At 36.9% G+C, this 16,769-nt stretch overlaps 2 protein-coding genes across 2 annotated transcripts; both read right to left on the reverse strand.

Moving 5' to 3' along the window:
- Positions 1 to 2,822: 2,822 nt before the first annotated feature.
- On the reverse strand, positions 2,823 to 5,099 carry foxd2 (forkhead box D2). Its single transcript, XM_067412711.1, has one exon. The coding sequence runs from the start codon at positions 4,658 to 4,660 to the stop codon at positions 3,551 to 3,553; it is 1,110 nt and encodes a 369-aa protein (XP_067268812.1). The 5' UTR covers positions 4,661 to 5,099; the 3' UTR covers positions 2,823 to 3,550.
- Positions 5,100 to 9,611: 4,512 nt separating this feature from the next.
- Positions 9,612 to 10,965, reverse strand: foxe3 (forkhead box E3). The gene has a single exon (XM_067412712.1). The coding sequence runs from the start codon at positions 10,959 to 10,961 to the stop codon at positions 9,696 to 9,698; it is 1,266 nt and encodes a 421-aa protein (XP_067268813.1). The 5' UTR covers positions 10,962 to 10,965; the 3' UTR covers positions 9,612 to 9,695.
- Positions 10,966 to 16,769: the final 5,804 nt, after the last annotated feature.

Consider the following 16,769-nt stretch of genomic DNA (forward strand, 5'->3'; position numbering starts at 1 on the left):
TCGTAACGATAATTATCCATAAATTATTCTTTTAATTAATTTTATTAAAAGTAGCCTAATGCATCACAATACAAAACAATTAAAAATTACTGCATTAGGCTATTCATCCTGAAATACTGACAATGTAGGCCTAGGAATATGCTATAGCATACTTATTTGCATCCAGAGAAAGACATTTCTAAAATGAAAAAGAAAGTGCTGATTTCTGCTTAATCTTAGGCTACAACTTGGCCTAGACATAAAATATATGAATTATTAATTAACCTATTAATTAACTTACTAGGTAGCCTATAACATACTTTGAAAAATAATAACTTAGCCTATAGGCCTAGATAGAGATTTAGCATAATCATAAAAAACACTAATGCGTAACCATATGAACGAAATATCGATCATAGCCTATAACATCGAGTAAATGCAAACTTGAAATCTTGTAATCAACATAGTAGAAGCACGGATAATTAAATAACTGAAAAGACCTTTCACTAGCCGCAGTAACCGGTGATTTTGATGAATAGCCCGTGCAAAAAAAACAACAACCAACCAAACAAACAAAAAAAAAAAACTATAAAAGGGACAACGTCGCAACATTAAAAACCAGGCCAGACACGAATACAGAGTTGTTTTAGAAATATCCTTAAAATTACAGTGATATAAGAGATAAGTAGAGATATGCTTTGCTCCATGCGAAATCGTGGGTGGTCCCCTCATGGTGTAACTAACGCGCCACACCGAAAAAAATGAAAGCGAAATGAACGGGCAATTAGTGGGATTCGTAACCCATGATTTACACTTTCGATCCGATTAAAGAGAGTGATGTGATTTCTCATGGAGAGACAAAACAAGGCTCAAAAGTACTGAACGTCAAGAGAGAAGATGAATATCCTTCTTTTTCTTCTTTTTTTTACATTAAAGCCCATCTCGCATATCGCCTCCTTTAATCAAGAGCCAGTCATTCTGAAACTTAACTAATCACCACAAATTCATTAGCTGTAAAATTATGACAGGCGTAAACACGACCACATGTGGAAGCGTGGTTAGGCTGATGAGATTTTTGTACTGATTTCATTCATAAGCCGTGAGTAGTTTTATTCGCTGTGGAAAGTAGATCAAAAGTACACTATTGTGTAATGTTCCTTCCTCTCTGCAGCTCTCTGTCACCTCCGACCAGCAATACATTTATTGTTCTTCCTCCCAGGCTTTTTTTTACGCGTGTTTGCTAGAGAAGCACATGACCTCTGCCCTTAAGCAAGCCTGTGGTGTCCCAAACTAAAGTCAGCCTAAATAATAATAATAATAATAATAATAATAATAATAATAATAATAATAATAATAATAATAATAATAATGTTGATGATGATATAAAAAGCTAATAAAAATCTAGTCCCACTATAATTATAAGACATCACATTTCTGTGCAGTGCCAGTAGCCTACACTGCATAAAAAGTACAGGCCTCGCATGCACATTAATTTAATCCTAAATAATTCAGTAGTTTACAAATTAATAGTAGGCTACACTCTGCACATACTTAAAAAAACAAAAACAAAACAAAACAAAAAAACACAAAATTAGCGGTATGTCTTTATATTTAAAAAATACAAAAGTGTATATAACTAGCCTAGTATGTTGATATTATTTTACTATTATTATGACAAAAAATAGGCGCTGCATTTGGCTGATGGTCCAGAAGTGCTTAGAAAATACTGTTGAACCATTAGTTTGGTCCAGTTTTGTTCGCATAAAATATGGAACAATGTTTTAGCCATATATATTAGATGACAAAATATACGAAGTTTTAACTTAATAGGCCGATGTTTGCATTCGCGTCAAAGGGATTTGCAGAGTTAAAGAAGAGGGGAAAAAATACTGTGAGTCAACCCTTCGTTTATGCCTAACAACCGGTTGTCAAAAACACCCCACGAAGCAAAATTACCCATTTGGGCACGAACCAAGTAAATAAAGGCAGCTTTTTATGCCACCTTCTGAACAGTACCGTGTGCTCGGTCAACTCTGAAATGGATTCATCAGTCTGTTTTTCGCACTACGGTGAAGTCCCGCTGCTTCTTTTGTACATGTCTCAAGACAACACAGATGACATGAAAGCGGACAACCGAGAGTCTTTTAAGACGATCGCCTTTCAGAAGCAAATGTGTGTGGCTTGTCTCGCTAGGGACCACTTGCTGGGTGCCTATTCAAGCCTTTGGGACAAGGTCTTCAGTGACAACATCAACAAATGGGCAGAAAGCTGCATTATTGTGGATTAGATTCCAGATGAAAAAAATGCTACCACAAATTAGCAACGAATACTCAAAAGACTTCGTGGGTATCCATGTAGAACCATCACATTCAATTATAGGCTTTCAAGCTCTGATGTTCCCATTGCTTTAGCTCTTTGTCGTTTGCCAGAAACTGGTCAATTATCATGGCTCAAAGCGCCACACAAGAGGAAACATGTGCCTTGGGCCCACGACGCACTAAATACTGGTGTGAAAACGTCACACACTATGTTTTCCTCTGTTTTATTAAGATCTGAAGCCTTAATAAATAATGTAGTGTGGCAGCAAATATTAAACGAACATTTAAACAACGTAACACTTTTGATATTTGACTTTGAATTGTCTTTCCTATTAGTTCTAGTATTTTGTGGCATACTAAAAATTATTATCTGCAATTAACTAAAAACAATATTGTCAACATGATGTGTTTTTCTTAACTCGCGTAATTGTTTGAACTTCAGACTATGTATTGTGTGTTATAAAAGTTAGACAATTATTTTAGGCCTGATCGAAGACTAAACGAAAAAAAGTTAACGAAAACATCTTCAAAATTCACAAACATTTATTGTCTTGCCATTACAACAGAAAATGACCTATGGACATTGTTTTGTCTCTTTACATATAACAACATTCTTTTCACAGATAATTTCTCAATGGGATAATGAAATAACGTATGCACAGAAAGAGGTAATGCGATTTACACCAAGAACCACATAATCATCTATCAACAGAAATAAAATCAAAATCAAAATTCACCAGAACACTTCTGTTGAGAGAATCAAGGGAAGTGGGACGTTAACCTATGTAATCTATTTACAGCCCCTATTGTCTCTGGCAATGTGCTTTCAAAACAAGTAAATCCTGAGTTTAAAGTCTCGGTATTGACAGTGCTTTTCACAAACTCACAAAATATACAAAACAATAGAATAATTAAAACAATCTTCATTTAAATCAACCAAAAGAGGAAATTCCATGTCAATGAGTACAAACTATTTGACTTTCTGGACAAAGCGGCAAAGGTCCACTGGCCGTCCAAAGGTGAAATCTTAGCTTACTATTTACATGGTCTTAATTTCCTCTCTTCAGCCTGTTTCTCTCTTCAAAATCTTACATATTTACAGTTCATAAATATACTTAATTAGCCTTTTACTTAAGAATTCAGAAACATGAAACGGGCGGCATTTTAATCTTGCAAAAGTGTAAATCCTACCTTAGCAAATGACGAAACAACCATATTAAACTGGACTGCTGCACTTTCTATTTGCTGCCACTCTAGAAATGGCAATTGTTAAGGCTTGACGTTTTGCTCGAGAAAGTCTGTGTGCCGGGCTGAAGCATCGTTTCCTGCGTTAGATTCAAGTGGTTCGTGGCCGAGGCAAGTGTGGGAGTCAGCATGGCCAAGATCTGAGCCTGTCCACCCGGTTGTGAGGTGTACGGCGACGCTGGTGAGCCAGTCGCACCAATTATATTGTCTATTGAGAAGGAAGGCCGACTTGGGCCATTTGTGTCCGTTTTGAGAGGCGCCAGACCAGGAAGAGTCGGGCTGAGTTGTGGGTAGAAAGGCTTCCTCAGCTCGGTACCTAAAAACGAAGGCAAGCTGTGTGGCGCGGAGAATATCGAGGAAGGCGTTGGGAGAGCACAAGGTGCGTTTTGGAAGGGGAACGCACCTCCCGGGTGGTGTGGGTGATAGGGGTGATGCGCGTGGAAATTCTGCAGCTGGAGGCCGTAATTGTAACCGTACGGTCCGTAGCCAAAGCCAGGTAGAAATCCCCCCGCGTCCCTAAGGATCTCGTTGGTCTGGTGTCTTTTGAAGCGCTTCCTTCTGCGCAGAAAACTCCCATTGTCAAACATGTCGGCGGACTCTGGGTCGAGGGTCCAGTAATTGCCTTTGCCCGGGTTACCGGGTTCACGGGGTATTTTGACAAAGCAGTCATTTAGAGACAGGTTGTGACGGATGGAGTTTTGCCACGCGGGGAATTTCTCCCGGTAATACGGGAACCTGTTGCTGATGAACTCGCAGATCTCGCTGAGAGTCAAACGCTTCTTCGGGCTTTGCAGGATAGCCATAGTAATCAGGGCTATGTAAGAATAAGGGGGTTTCACCAACGCATTTTTCCCTGGTTTATCCCCAGTCAACGCACCGGTTCTGTTGTCATCCCGTTGTCCGTCCCGGTCAGCCGGACAGTCCAAGCTGCTTTGACCCGGAGAGACTGCGCCCTCCCCCGCATTCTGGGATAGATTGTCATCGGAGTCATTGTCCAAGAGAAAACTATGATGATGGTGAAGATATTTACCCTCTTTTACAATATCCCCGCCAACGACATCGATGTCCACGTCGTCGGACAGAGCAGAACTGTCCGACATGTCCGTCCCCAGAGTCATCCTTGGAGAGTCTTTTTGTCTTCCTCTCTCGCGTTCCGTGTCCAGTCTCGTGTAGCACCCAGCACAAGCAGTGTGTCGTCTCAGTCACTTATGCGTTCTGGAAAGACAAAACTCCCGTCCTCCAGAAGACAAGAATACGCTGTCTTCACGTCCTGGGGCAGCATAGAAAACGTACCTTAAGAAACGAAAAAAGACTCGAAAGAATCACACCGGGCTCGCATTAGGCTACACAAAAACTGTCCAGAGCTCAGCGCGCTTTTGAGTCGAACTGGACACTCGGTTAAGACCTCGATTTTCTCTTCATGGAGTGAGTAGTTGGTCCATATGCATAATAAACTTTTGTATCATACGAATAGCACGATGACTATGCATTCACGAAGTAGTTTTCATAATTCGAGTAGGCTATTTGTTCTCGTGTACAATCGTAGCGCTGTGCATGAATGAGCCTCCAAGTATACCCCCGCGCGGCTTCCAAAAACTATTTATCCAGTCACCATAATCACGTGATCAGCATGTCGGTAACCAGGAACTACGGGAAGTTTACAGGCGAAAAAAGCAGCATAAGGGAGAAGACAGCAAGTAGCCTACGTGTTATCAACTTGCCTTAACAAGTGTGTTATCAGGGATATTTATCTGACATTGGCGTCAAAATGTCAAAAAGAATACAAAAGAAATACACATTTTCGTATTATAGGCATATAGCACGATTTAACTTATTTTTTCAATGACAACAAATAAATTGGCAACACATTAAACAAACTATTTCATCGCTTACTGTATAAGTAATGAAATATTATATATAAGTAGCCTAATATAGCCTAATATATAAACGTTTAAAAACAGAATCACAACAATAAGACCAAATTATTAAATTAACAATTATTTTTGCATTGTATCTTTTTGTTGTTGTATTGTGCTAGAAAGTCTATCGATATTCGATGCAGAAATAATCAATAATATGGCAAAGAAACAAGGAAAAAATAAACAAAGAAAAGAAAAGAAAATCATAGACATATTATTTGCATGAAATCACCATATGGATGTGTATGTATTTGCCTATCCAAGAGATATAAATTCATACAAAGTAAATAATATATAATCATGTCCCTCAAATATATTTAACAAATCAAATGTTCCAATAATGTGACACGTTAAATAATCGGTTATATGAGACTGCAAATACATTTTATAATTACAAAGCAAGAGATGCTAATCATTCACAGAATTGTACAGCAAGAATAAGGATACATTATTTTCTTATTATTGAGACTTAGTCAATGTAATCCTCAATTGAGAATTTATAGGCCGTAATTCAAATTATAAGTGCTTGTATTAATTTGCATTGTATTACTAACAGCATGAACCAGTTAATTTATAGCTAATTGACAGGTGTACGTGTACGGGCTATTTTACATTTATTTTATAAGTATCTTACACTTTGTATAAATATAGTAGAATTTGCTAATAAAAAGAGGGTCAAAGAAAATGTTGGCCTTTTCAGTATCTCTCTTCCTGCGTTCGAATTTTTTTTTCTAGCCCCGTTATTCACTTCGTCAATTCTCAAGGGTTTTACGTAGGCTTTTTTTTTCTTGCCAGAAATTCAGAACAACTCTGTTTATGGTTTTCCACAGCTTACATAGCCTACCTCTCCTAACGTATGTAAAAAACACACATGCACTCTCATGCAACCTGCTCGAATTCGTCATGCTTGGTGAATGACAAGCTAGCCTATATGCGCGATAGAAAGCGCACTCATAAAAAGGTTCCAAAAGAGGGGAAGCTATTTGCAGTGATGCCATAGAAGAACAATTTTAGATTCCCTACAGAACCTTTAGTGAACAATTCTTAACAATACATATTTTTTTCTTGAACATCATTATAAAATAAGAATCATTTCCACTATAAAGAAGCGTTTGTGCAATGGAAAGTTCTATGTTAAAGGTTCTTTATGGAACCATCATAAAGTAACCTTCCTTTATTGGAGTTGGGCATCGAATTATTTTTTATTATATGCTCATTATTCATATGTTGTGCCTCAGTCAGATTAAAAACTGTTCCACGGGATATGCCAAATTTCACGCTCTGCATCATGACCATATTTTCTGTCAAATGTTTTTTTCTTTTATTCCGTTTCCCAAATGAATTTATAGGCTAACCGAATATTCCAATCCAACGAAACTAGAAATTAGACAAATAATTATGCGTTTCGAGAATTATGTACATTATATTACATTACATACATTACATATATATATATATATATATATATATATATATATATATATATATATATATATATATATATATATATATTTATTTATTTATTTATTTATTTATTTATTTATTTATTTATTTATTTATTTATTTATTTATTTATTTATTTATTTATTTATTATAATGGTGTTGAAATTATACAAAAGGAAACAATTTTAAGGACCGAAGCAATGTGTGACAGCTCTGGGAGACCCAGAGGTCAAGTTAGCAACCCATTTATTCTGTCTAATAAAAAAATAAATAATAATTATAAATCTGTATTTTATTTCTGAATTATATGACTCAATTTTCAGGAATATATATTTTTTTTTCATTGATGCATTATAGGCTAATGCAACCTCTAATGTCTTAAGATAAAGGATGTAGCCTACAATTCTCTTAACAATATTTTATGTCTAGTCAGACCAACAGCAAAAAAAGAAAAAAAGAAGAAGAAATGTACAGGTTTTGGGCCCTGGACAACTTGAATGTCATAGGGCAAACCACATGAGACACTGAAAAAGAACCAGATAATCATCATCAGTTTTCGGCCTAAACTGACAAATAGGCTTCCCATTCTTTCTTTTTTTCCCCCTCTCCTTTCCGCTTTTAAGTGGGCTTACCAGTTGATGTGTTGAGGGGCTTACACGGAATAAAATGACTGCAAAGCATAGGCTTCTGTAACTCTGTTAACCTTTTTAACCACATTACCGCCACCTTGCGGTTCTACCCGGTATTACACAAACAGGCCTATATAAAAAATAGCCCTTGAACTCCGCACCAACCCAACAAATAAAAATGCTTTCTATTTTTATTAAATGTCACCAAAACCAGTAGAGCTACTGTGAACATAAAACATATATGTTTATTATATATAATTCCAAAACAAAAAATATCGCCGTAATTAAAAAGCTGGAGGTCCTGATTTTCTTCACTAATTGGAAGGGCCAGACACTATTTTACATATTATATATTTTACAATATATTAACGCCATCTTTCTCAAACCAGTACGTATCGTAGCCTACATAAATAAGACGAAATTAAGTGTATCGTTGCAAGTGGAAAAAAAAACTTAACTTAATTGCTGTTTATATCAGCAATATTAAAATAGACTGAAAACACCACCAACACCACTAAAATAGATGTCATAAAAATTAAAATTATATATATATATATATATATATATATATATATATATATATATATATATATATATATATATATATATATATATATATATATATATATATATATATATATATATAGGCTAAGTGCAATGGCACTGCAATCGATGCAGCTTGTGCTCGTTTGGAACTCCTTTACAGCCTTTTGTTGTTTTAAAGATAATATTACCATAACATTTTAAGTAGCTTAGATTCTGTCTTTGCGGTGATAAAAAAAAATGCTGTCGTATGCTAATTGTAAATTTGATGTGATAAAACTGAAAGATCCGTTTCAGTTGCACGTATGGACTGTGGATTGTTCCGAGGCTCTCGATAATTAACAAACGTTATGGATAACAATGCATTTTGACAAAAGTTCTCAGGTTAGAAACCCAGCCGTGGTCTTATCTTGGTGGTGGCTGACATCTAGTGGGTTGTATGTGAAATGCTCCCAATCTCTGTTTTACAGACATTATTAGGCATTTATTCCAACAGCCAGTCGATGTCGCCCCCTCACCAGCAAAATGAGTGCGCACAATTTGTGATGGAACATTAAATAAAGTGCTGAAATATTTTAAGCTACTATTTATACGCGTAAATGTCCGTCTTCAAAATGGCACGAAACATCTATGAGCTAATGTAAATGTAGCATAATCCTTATTTGCTTATTTGAGAAGATCCATATATATATATATATATATATATATATATATATATATATATATATATATATATATATATATATATATATATATATATATATATATATATACTCACCCCCTTATGTAGGCTTATATAGCTATTATATAGATAGATAGATAGATAGATAGATAGATAGATAGATAGATAGATAGATAGATAGATAGATAGATAGATAGATAGATAGATAGATAGATAGATAGATAGATAGATAGATAGATAGATAGGCCTATGATCTTCTCAAATAAAGCAAATATATCAAATATAGCCTATAAATATCTCAACTTTATTATTTATAGCTATAGATTTTATTAACTACTTATAGGCTAGGCTACTGGTTAAATCGAAACATTTTAATCAATGTCAAATAACCTAAAATCAAATTATTTAAATTGTATACGGACTGTATATGTACATGGACTATAGAGAACATAATAGAAAGATTGGAGTTAAAAGTTACGTGTTATATCAATTAACGTGCCAAACTATGGATGACAATATCCATATGATAAATTATTAAAATTGTTGGTAAATTGTTGGATCGTGCGCAGATCAGATATGAATATCCTACAATTGTTGGATATTTAAAATCCAACATAAACCTAATACAAATCAAATTGTTCTGAAATAAAGTTAGTTAAAACAGAGAACAAACAAAAAGTTATTACACAAAAACATTTATTTGCTTATAATATTTACATTGTTCTGTGCGTTGTTTTGTCTTCTGATACAATGTTTCAGACTACATATCAAAACCAGAACTGTAATTCCTCATTTTATATAAAATACTTTGAACACATATATAAAAAACTAGTTAATTTTGTCACACGCGCTACACAACTTTTGTTTCACAGTCAACAAGAATATGAACTCAATCTCGGGGTCATTGATATGGGACACGCTATCCGTGCAGACGTTTTCACATGTATCGATCCAGTCCTGAGGCAAAATTGGCTTGTCTCATATACGAATTATTGTAGGAGTTCATTGCTGGTCCGGAGAGAGCTAAAAGGGATTCTGTATGATCTGCGCACGAGCCAGAACGCACAGGCGGCAGTGAAATCCTGTTTCCCGAACAGTACACCTGTGAACCTCCCGGAGAGAAGCTGTTCTGCGTGACCCCGGACAGGTGAGTAGGCGAAGTCGAGGAGGGATACGTGTAACTGGTCGTCATATTTGAAGCAAGAGACCCCGTGTTCCTGCTCAGCATGTTGCTCGTTGGATTTATCGGTTGTGTCTGAAAGCAGGTTGGGTCAGAGGTTGATACGGAACAGCTGGAGGCCATGGCACCCAAGTCTCCCGCACCCAGGCCGAGAGACTGCGGGTTGAGCTCTCCGCTTTGCATCATTGTCTGTTGATTAATAATATTATCGATGCTGAACATCCTAGGCTGGCCTTGCGTGACCCCGGCCGATGCCTGATAATGATGCAGCATTGCCGGGTGTGGAGAACCAGCCAACTGAGACCCGTAGCCCGACGTCACACCCGGGTATAAGGTGTTGGGGTACGCCTGTCTACCCATCGGTGTTGGCGTGAAAGCGCTCGAGCTTTGCATGTATCCAGGATATGTGCTAACATCAGTCCGCTTAAAGCGCTTCCTCCGTCTCAAGAAACTCCCGTTGTCGAACATGTCCTCAGCGGCGGGGTCAAGCGTCCAGTAGTTTCCTTTGCCGGGCCTACCGGGCTCTCGCGGGATCTTCACAAAACAGTCGTTGAGGGTGAGGTTATGCCTTATGGAATTTTGCCACTTCTTGGAATTCTCGCGGTAAAAAGGAAAGCGTTCCATGATGAACTTATAGATGCCGCCGAGGGTGAGCTTTCTCTCAGGTGAATTGGCGATGGCCATTGCTATCAGTGCGATGTAACTGTAGGGAGGTTTACCTCGTTGCACTGGCCTTTTCCTCCGCCGGCTGCCAGTGGCAGGCAGATGTTCTTCGGTTTGACCCAGTGAAACCCCTTCCTCCCTCTCGGTGTTTGGGCTGCTGCCCCGAGGCTCGGCTTTGATGAGAACACCGTCCTTGGTTCGAGCCTGGTGGTTCAGCGCTGGTGGAGGAAGAGGTATCGGGGAGTCCAGGCTCACGTTGGGAGACAGCACCACTGGACTGGCCGCCTCGGCCGGCGAGTGCTGGGACTCTGCAGTCATGTTGCACATGCCAGTGAAATATGAAAAATTTGCAAGATTCATAAAAGTTGTCGTTTATAAACTTCTAGGATTTTCAGAATTTTAAAATTCCCCCAAGTTGCCAACTAAACAGGCTTTAAAAATATTGACTATCAAAATAAGCGTGCGCTCAGCTGTAGATTAGAGGTGTTTGTCTAGCCAGGTGAGTGAGTCGGGGGGAGTTTTATAGAGCGGGCAGAGTGACGACACCGGCCGCCTCGTGACGATCGATTGGGTGACAGTTCTCCCCTCACTAACAAAGAATACAAGTTCAGAAGATCCGCGTTAAATCAATTTTGGATGGATGCATTTGAATTTTGTAGAAGACGCGTACACACGAATAACCTGAAACCATTTCAGAAAAAAATCAAACAAAACGTTATTGTAAAGAGTTACAAATGAGGAAAAGGTAAACAAATTGAAATATTTAACTTCTAACATAGCTTCTTCTCTTTTTTTTACCTTGATAATTAATATGAGCTGTCACACACAATTGCTTCTTCTACCCTTCAAGGAAAAACACAATGAAGTAGGCTACCTGCTGACCTTATATGGTGACCTTATATGGAATATACATTGTGAGATATCAGATAAGGTAAAGTGGCTTACATAATAGCTTCCACTGATTTGGGGGTTTTAAGAGTGATAGGATTAGGAAGGAAAGGTTGGAGAGGTGGAGGTTAAATACTTGTCTGCTAAATATTCTAAGTTTAACAGTTTCAAAGAAGGGGGCATGTTTTACTCATTTTTTTGACCAATCTTAGCTCACTGTAAAAATGTTTTGCACCATTATAAAATTGTAATTTAAACATCGTTGTATCAATCAATTTACATTTTGACAGTATATATTTTTATTATAGTAGCCTATAGGTATTTATTATTAAATCACTAAAGACACATCTTTTTCTATAGCTTTCGGATCAATGTAATCTTAATCATCTGTGTCTTCCTGCCAGTTTTATGTATTTTATTATATTATATTCTCGTTTTTTTAATGAAAGATGAAGTTAATGTATTTCATTGTACAAAGTGGTAGATTGTACAACACTTTGTTGAGCAGCTGTTTTATATGTGCTTTAGAAATAAAACTGCCTTGTCTGTATTAAGTCAAAGTTTCCTTGCAGATTGCCCTGTTTGCACCACCTGGACTCAACTTAAAGCAGAAATTGAACTTAAGATTTTCACCTCATCAGGTTGACATATTTTATAATGCAAGAAAGGACAAATAAACGAACAGACTGCTCATTGAAACTTCTATCTTTGATCTCGCTCTCAAGCTCTCTCTCACCCGCTCACTGTGTATCCAGGACAGAAACAACACACAGAAAGGCTGTAACCGACTTCCCAAACTACCTCTCAATCCACCAATTGAAAAATAATAACAAGCTTTTAAAAACAGCAATTGGGCTGTGTAAACTTTACAGAATGTTAAGAAAATACTGCTGGTTTATTTTTATTCTCCAGAATGAGACTATAGAGGGACAGGTGCTATAATACAGCATCATAGCACTCAGCGTCAACTTCTCGCCCAGGATTTAACTGATCTATTTACAAAAAGACAATAACAGCGTGCACACAGCTGTAAATGAATAGTTAAACCTATCAAGGAATTACTAGGGCTTTGCTTTTCAACACAAAGGATCTACAGGAAGGTCAGGAGGTAGAAAGTTACCCTAGACATTTTCACTCTCAGCCTATGACTAAAGCTCAAAGCAAGTTTTCTTAAACAAACAGCCGATATATAATTTTAACCATGAGGGCATGTTTGGGTTTGGGGTGAGATAGTGTTCAGCTCTGACTGATAGGAAAGAAATGGTATGGATGAATAAGACCAGAGTCATAAGCCCCTGCCCACAATCCTCACTGCCCAAGCACAAAGCATGTGGCGGCCCCAGCCCACGCCCCTCCCTGTGCTCAGAGACGCGCTAAGCCTAGCTAGCCGGACAGAGCGGCTGGCTAACAGCTTCAGACAGGCGTGGGATCAGGGTTGTATCCAAGCAGGATCTGCCCCTAGTGCTGCCAGGTCAGGCAGACAAACAAGGGCTACAGCCAGGAAACAGCCCCTCCTCCTCCGCACCCTCATCCACCAGCCCCAGGGTCTACCATCTCACGGTAATCCCCGTAATATTACTCTCTTGTCACACACACACACACCAGAGATACATAGTCTCCCCACTCTTGAAAATGTTCTTTAATAAATTGGACCTGGTTTGTATTGCTTATGCGTCAACATGAAGAAGTACACAAACTGCTCTGCATTATATCATGACAAGTGAATATCCAGTAAAAGTCAAGTTTTTCCTTTCTCACGGCGTTGTTGGCGGTTGTATTGAATTAAATGAGCGGTTAAGATTTAATGGCCCAATAGCTATTACATTAAAATACACATGTCTGTTCCTCTGGATTTTATGCAACTTTAAGCAAATGCACAGGAAAAAAAATTGTTGGTGATGTTTGGACATTTACCGGAAAACAAAATGACACCCTCATGACCCACCCACCTTCCAAACCGGTATTTTTTTTTTGTCAGATTTTGTTCAGATGTTATGCTTGAAAAATGTGCCATGACATTAATACATTTCTACACTGTAACATTTTGTTTTTAAATCCATGAAATTTATGAAAAAAACACTTTACCATAAAAATCCACTCGAAATGTATTTATAAAGCAACTTTAAAAAACACAATGTACGAAAGTGCTGAATTTAATTTAAATGGAAAGGGTTCAATTAGTAAAAATGTGTTTTTTTTACTGTATATATACTCTAAAACCCCCTTTAAAACACAGGTAGTGCAAAAAAACATGATAAAGTTCCTCACAAGCTTTTCCACAATCTAAGCAAATACATACATACAGAAGGTGGATGATGTCATTCACACAAAATACAAAACGGATAAATCAAAATCATGGAATAAACATTCATTTAACAACATAAGATGCAACTTAAAACCCAATCACTATTTCAATGAAAAAACATTGAATGCAAGCTGTGACAATTCTAGGGATGTGTTTGTGGTTTTTTACTTTAAATTATGGTGACAGTTTTGGAAGTGGAAAAGAACATTTAACAGTATTTTACTGTAAAATTAGGTCCCATTAGATCTATTACATTTTTTCACCATAGAGAGTAAGGGAACGTGTCGATAACCAATTTTAATTTTACAGTTAAAATGTGATAATTTTTACAGTGCAAGTGTTTTTGAAGCCACTGTATGTATATTAATACAAGTCAGACAACTCATTTAATTTTAAACTCAAACCTATGGCAACTTTGTTATGTCGCAAGATATGTTTGAAATAGCTTGGTGCCCACTTCTGCTATATGTCAGTAGAGAGAGAGAGAGAGAGAGAGAGAGAGAGAGAGAGAGAGAGAGAGAGAGAGAGAGAGAGAGAGAGAGAGAGAGAGAGAGAGAGAGAGAACTGCTGAGTAAACACTTGGAACTCATTCATTTGCACACTGGCTCCAGGCAGGGCTGGGGTTTGAGAGGGGGTGCATGAGAAAAAGAGAGAGAGAATGAAAGAACGAGAGGGAACGAAAGAGGGAAAAGCGAGCGGGAGAAAGAGATGCCCCTTTTCTTACCCAAGCTCATCAAGTACGGGCCAGGGCTCCTGAAAACGGCAGGATTAGTGGAGGGCCGGGGCTCGGTCAGGTCGGCTCAGCCCACATCACTCCTGTACTGCACGCTACGCTGCTTCGCTAAAGCGCTCCAACATGGTTCTCACAGATACACACACACATACACAAAGACACAATGCATATACACACTTACTAACACGCTCGCACAAGCATGCAACACATAGGTCACTGACATTCTCAGCTAAGATTATAGTAAGGATGTTTATATATATATATATATATATATATATATATATATATATATATATATATATATATATATATATATATATATATATAAGTGATATTTACAATAAAAGGAATCCGCTTACAAACCAGCAGAACATTTAAAATGTCTAGTTTTGACCATATTAGTTTAAAAAAAATTAAATTTCAGCCTTCACATGACCAGTCAAACCTGTCGATAAACAATTTACACATCTAAAATATATTTTTTTAAATAATGTATCTGCATTAAAGAAATATTATGAGATGTACAGTGCAAAAATACAAATTGGAACATGATTTATGTTTGTAATCCTCCAGTAGCACTAAATGTGCACCCCTTAAGCAACACACATGCATTGGTTGATCTTATCAACAAACTCTTAATGACAGCGCTCAGTGATTTTAAGCCTCGGGGCCTGCAGTCATGCACAAAGACACAAACTCACTCTCACAAGCACAAATATGGTCACAAGGTCAAATCCTCACCAAAAAACTGTTTCCCTCCTTTTCTTCAATCATCTGCAATCCTATCTGCCAGTGTTGGGTTATATGGTCAATACAGTGGTAAAAGTATGTAAAGCTGAAAAGTCATGTTTTTGAGTAAAAATTCACTCTGTAAAAAATAGGTATAGTTCTGGTTAAAGGTATAGTTCACCCTAATGTGGGCTAAACAACACTGGAACCCATTGACTTTCAATATAGGACAAAAAAACACAGACATGTGTCAAAATGTTATCTGTAATGATGTGCCCGATGAAGGAATAGAGAAACAAACACAGTCGGTTACACTTTATTTGAAGGTGTTTTTGTTACAGTATAATTATACACTGTAAAAAAACTATATGATCAATAAGTTATGAAAACATGTTCTTACATTACTTTAACTCATCAAAATAAGTTAAGCAATTTTTGGTTACACGAGAGCCAACTCATTTTTTAAAGTCAATTCAATGTAATTTAAGTTTAACAGTTTTTTTTTACTGTGTACATTTAAGGTCTATTGTAATAATGAATATTAAATAAATAATAATTAACTCATTTATGTTTATTTTAATATTAATTAACCATGTGTACTTAGTATAGGGTTAGGTTGTAGGGTTAGTTGCATGAAATTATACATAGTTTATAGTTATAACTATGCAAAATAAAGTGCTACCAAACTGTCTTTATTAAACTAACAATGAAACACAGAAATGTAAACACAAACACATGACATAGGCGATATTGGACACTGAACAGAAAGAACGTATCGCTGAAATACACAGGGAATGTAGTCAAGGAGAAGACAATCAGATGTGTGGAAACTAACAGCCGGGAAACTAAACAGGAACAGAGCAAAGAGAGTGAAAATAAAACAAAAACAGAATATACACATTAAAAAGAAGGTCTTCTTTTGTGATCCACAGAAGAAAGAAAGTCGGAATGTAATGATACTGCTTTGGAATGACCTATCCCTTTAATATGGGGGTCCTGTGAAATAAATTTCCTTTAACATCCTCCTGTAGTCAATTTCATCCCTTAAAACTCACCTTTGATCACAAAAATATCCATATTTAAAACTTTATAAAGTACAAACCCGATTCCAAAAAAGTTGGGACACTGTATACATTGTGAATAAAAACAGAATGCAATGATGTTGAAGTTTCAAATTGTAATATATTTTATTCAGAATACAACACAGATGACATATCAAATGTTTAAACTGAGTGTACCATTTTAAGGGGAAAATAAGTTGATTTTAAATGTCATGGCATCAACACAAAAAAACAACAAAAAGTTGGGACAAGGCCATGTTTACCACTGTGTGGCATCCCCTCTTCCTTTTATAAGTCTGCAAACATCTGGACAAGTAAAATGTGAGACAAGTTGCTCGATTTTAGGAATAGGAATGTTGTCCCATTCTTGTCTAATACAGGCTTCTAGTTGCTCAACTGTCTTAGGTCTTCTTTGTCGCATCTTCCTCTTTATAATGCTCCAAATGTTTTCT

The sequence above is a fragment of the Pseudorasbora parva genome, chromosome 13 (genome assembly GCF_024679245.1).
Source record: "Pseudorasbora parva isolate DD20220531a chromosome 13, ASM2467924v1, whole genome shotgun sequence".
Lineage (NCBI taxonomy): Eukaryota > Metazoa > Chordata > Actinopteri > Cypriniformes > Gobionidae > Pseudorasbora > Pseudorasbora parva.

What these genes read in the sequence shown, in the direction of transcription:
- foxd2 (XM_067412711.1), bottom strand. Translation starts at nt 4,660, where the DNA reads ATGACTCTGGGGACGGACATGTCGGACAGTTCTGCTCTGTCCGACGAC.
- foxe3 (XM_067412712.1), bottom strand. Translation starts at nt 10,961, where the DNA reads ATGAATCTTGCAAATTTTTCATATTTCACTGGCATGTGCAACATGACT.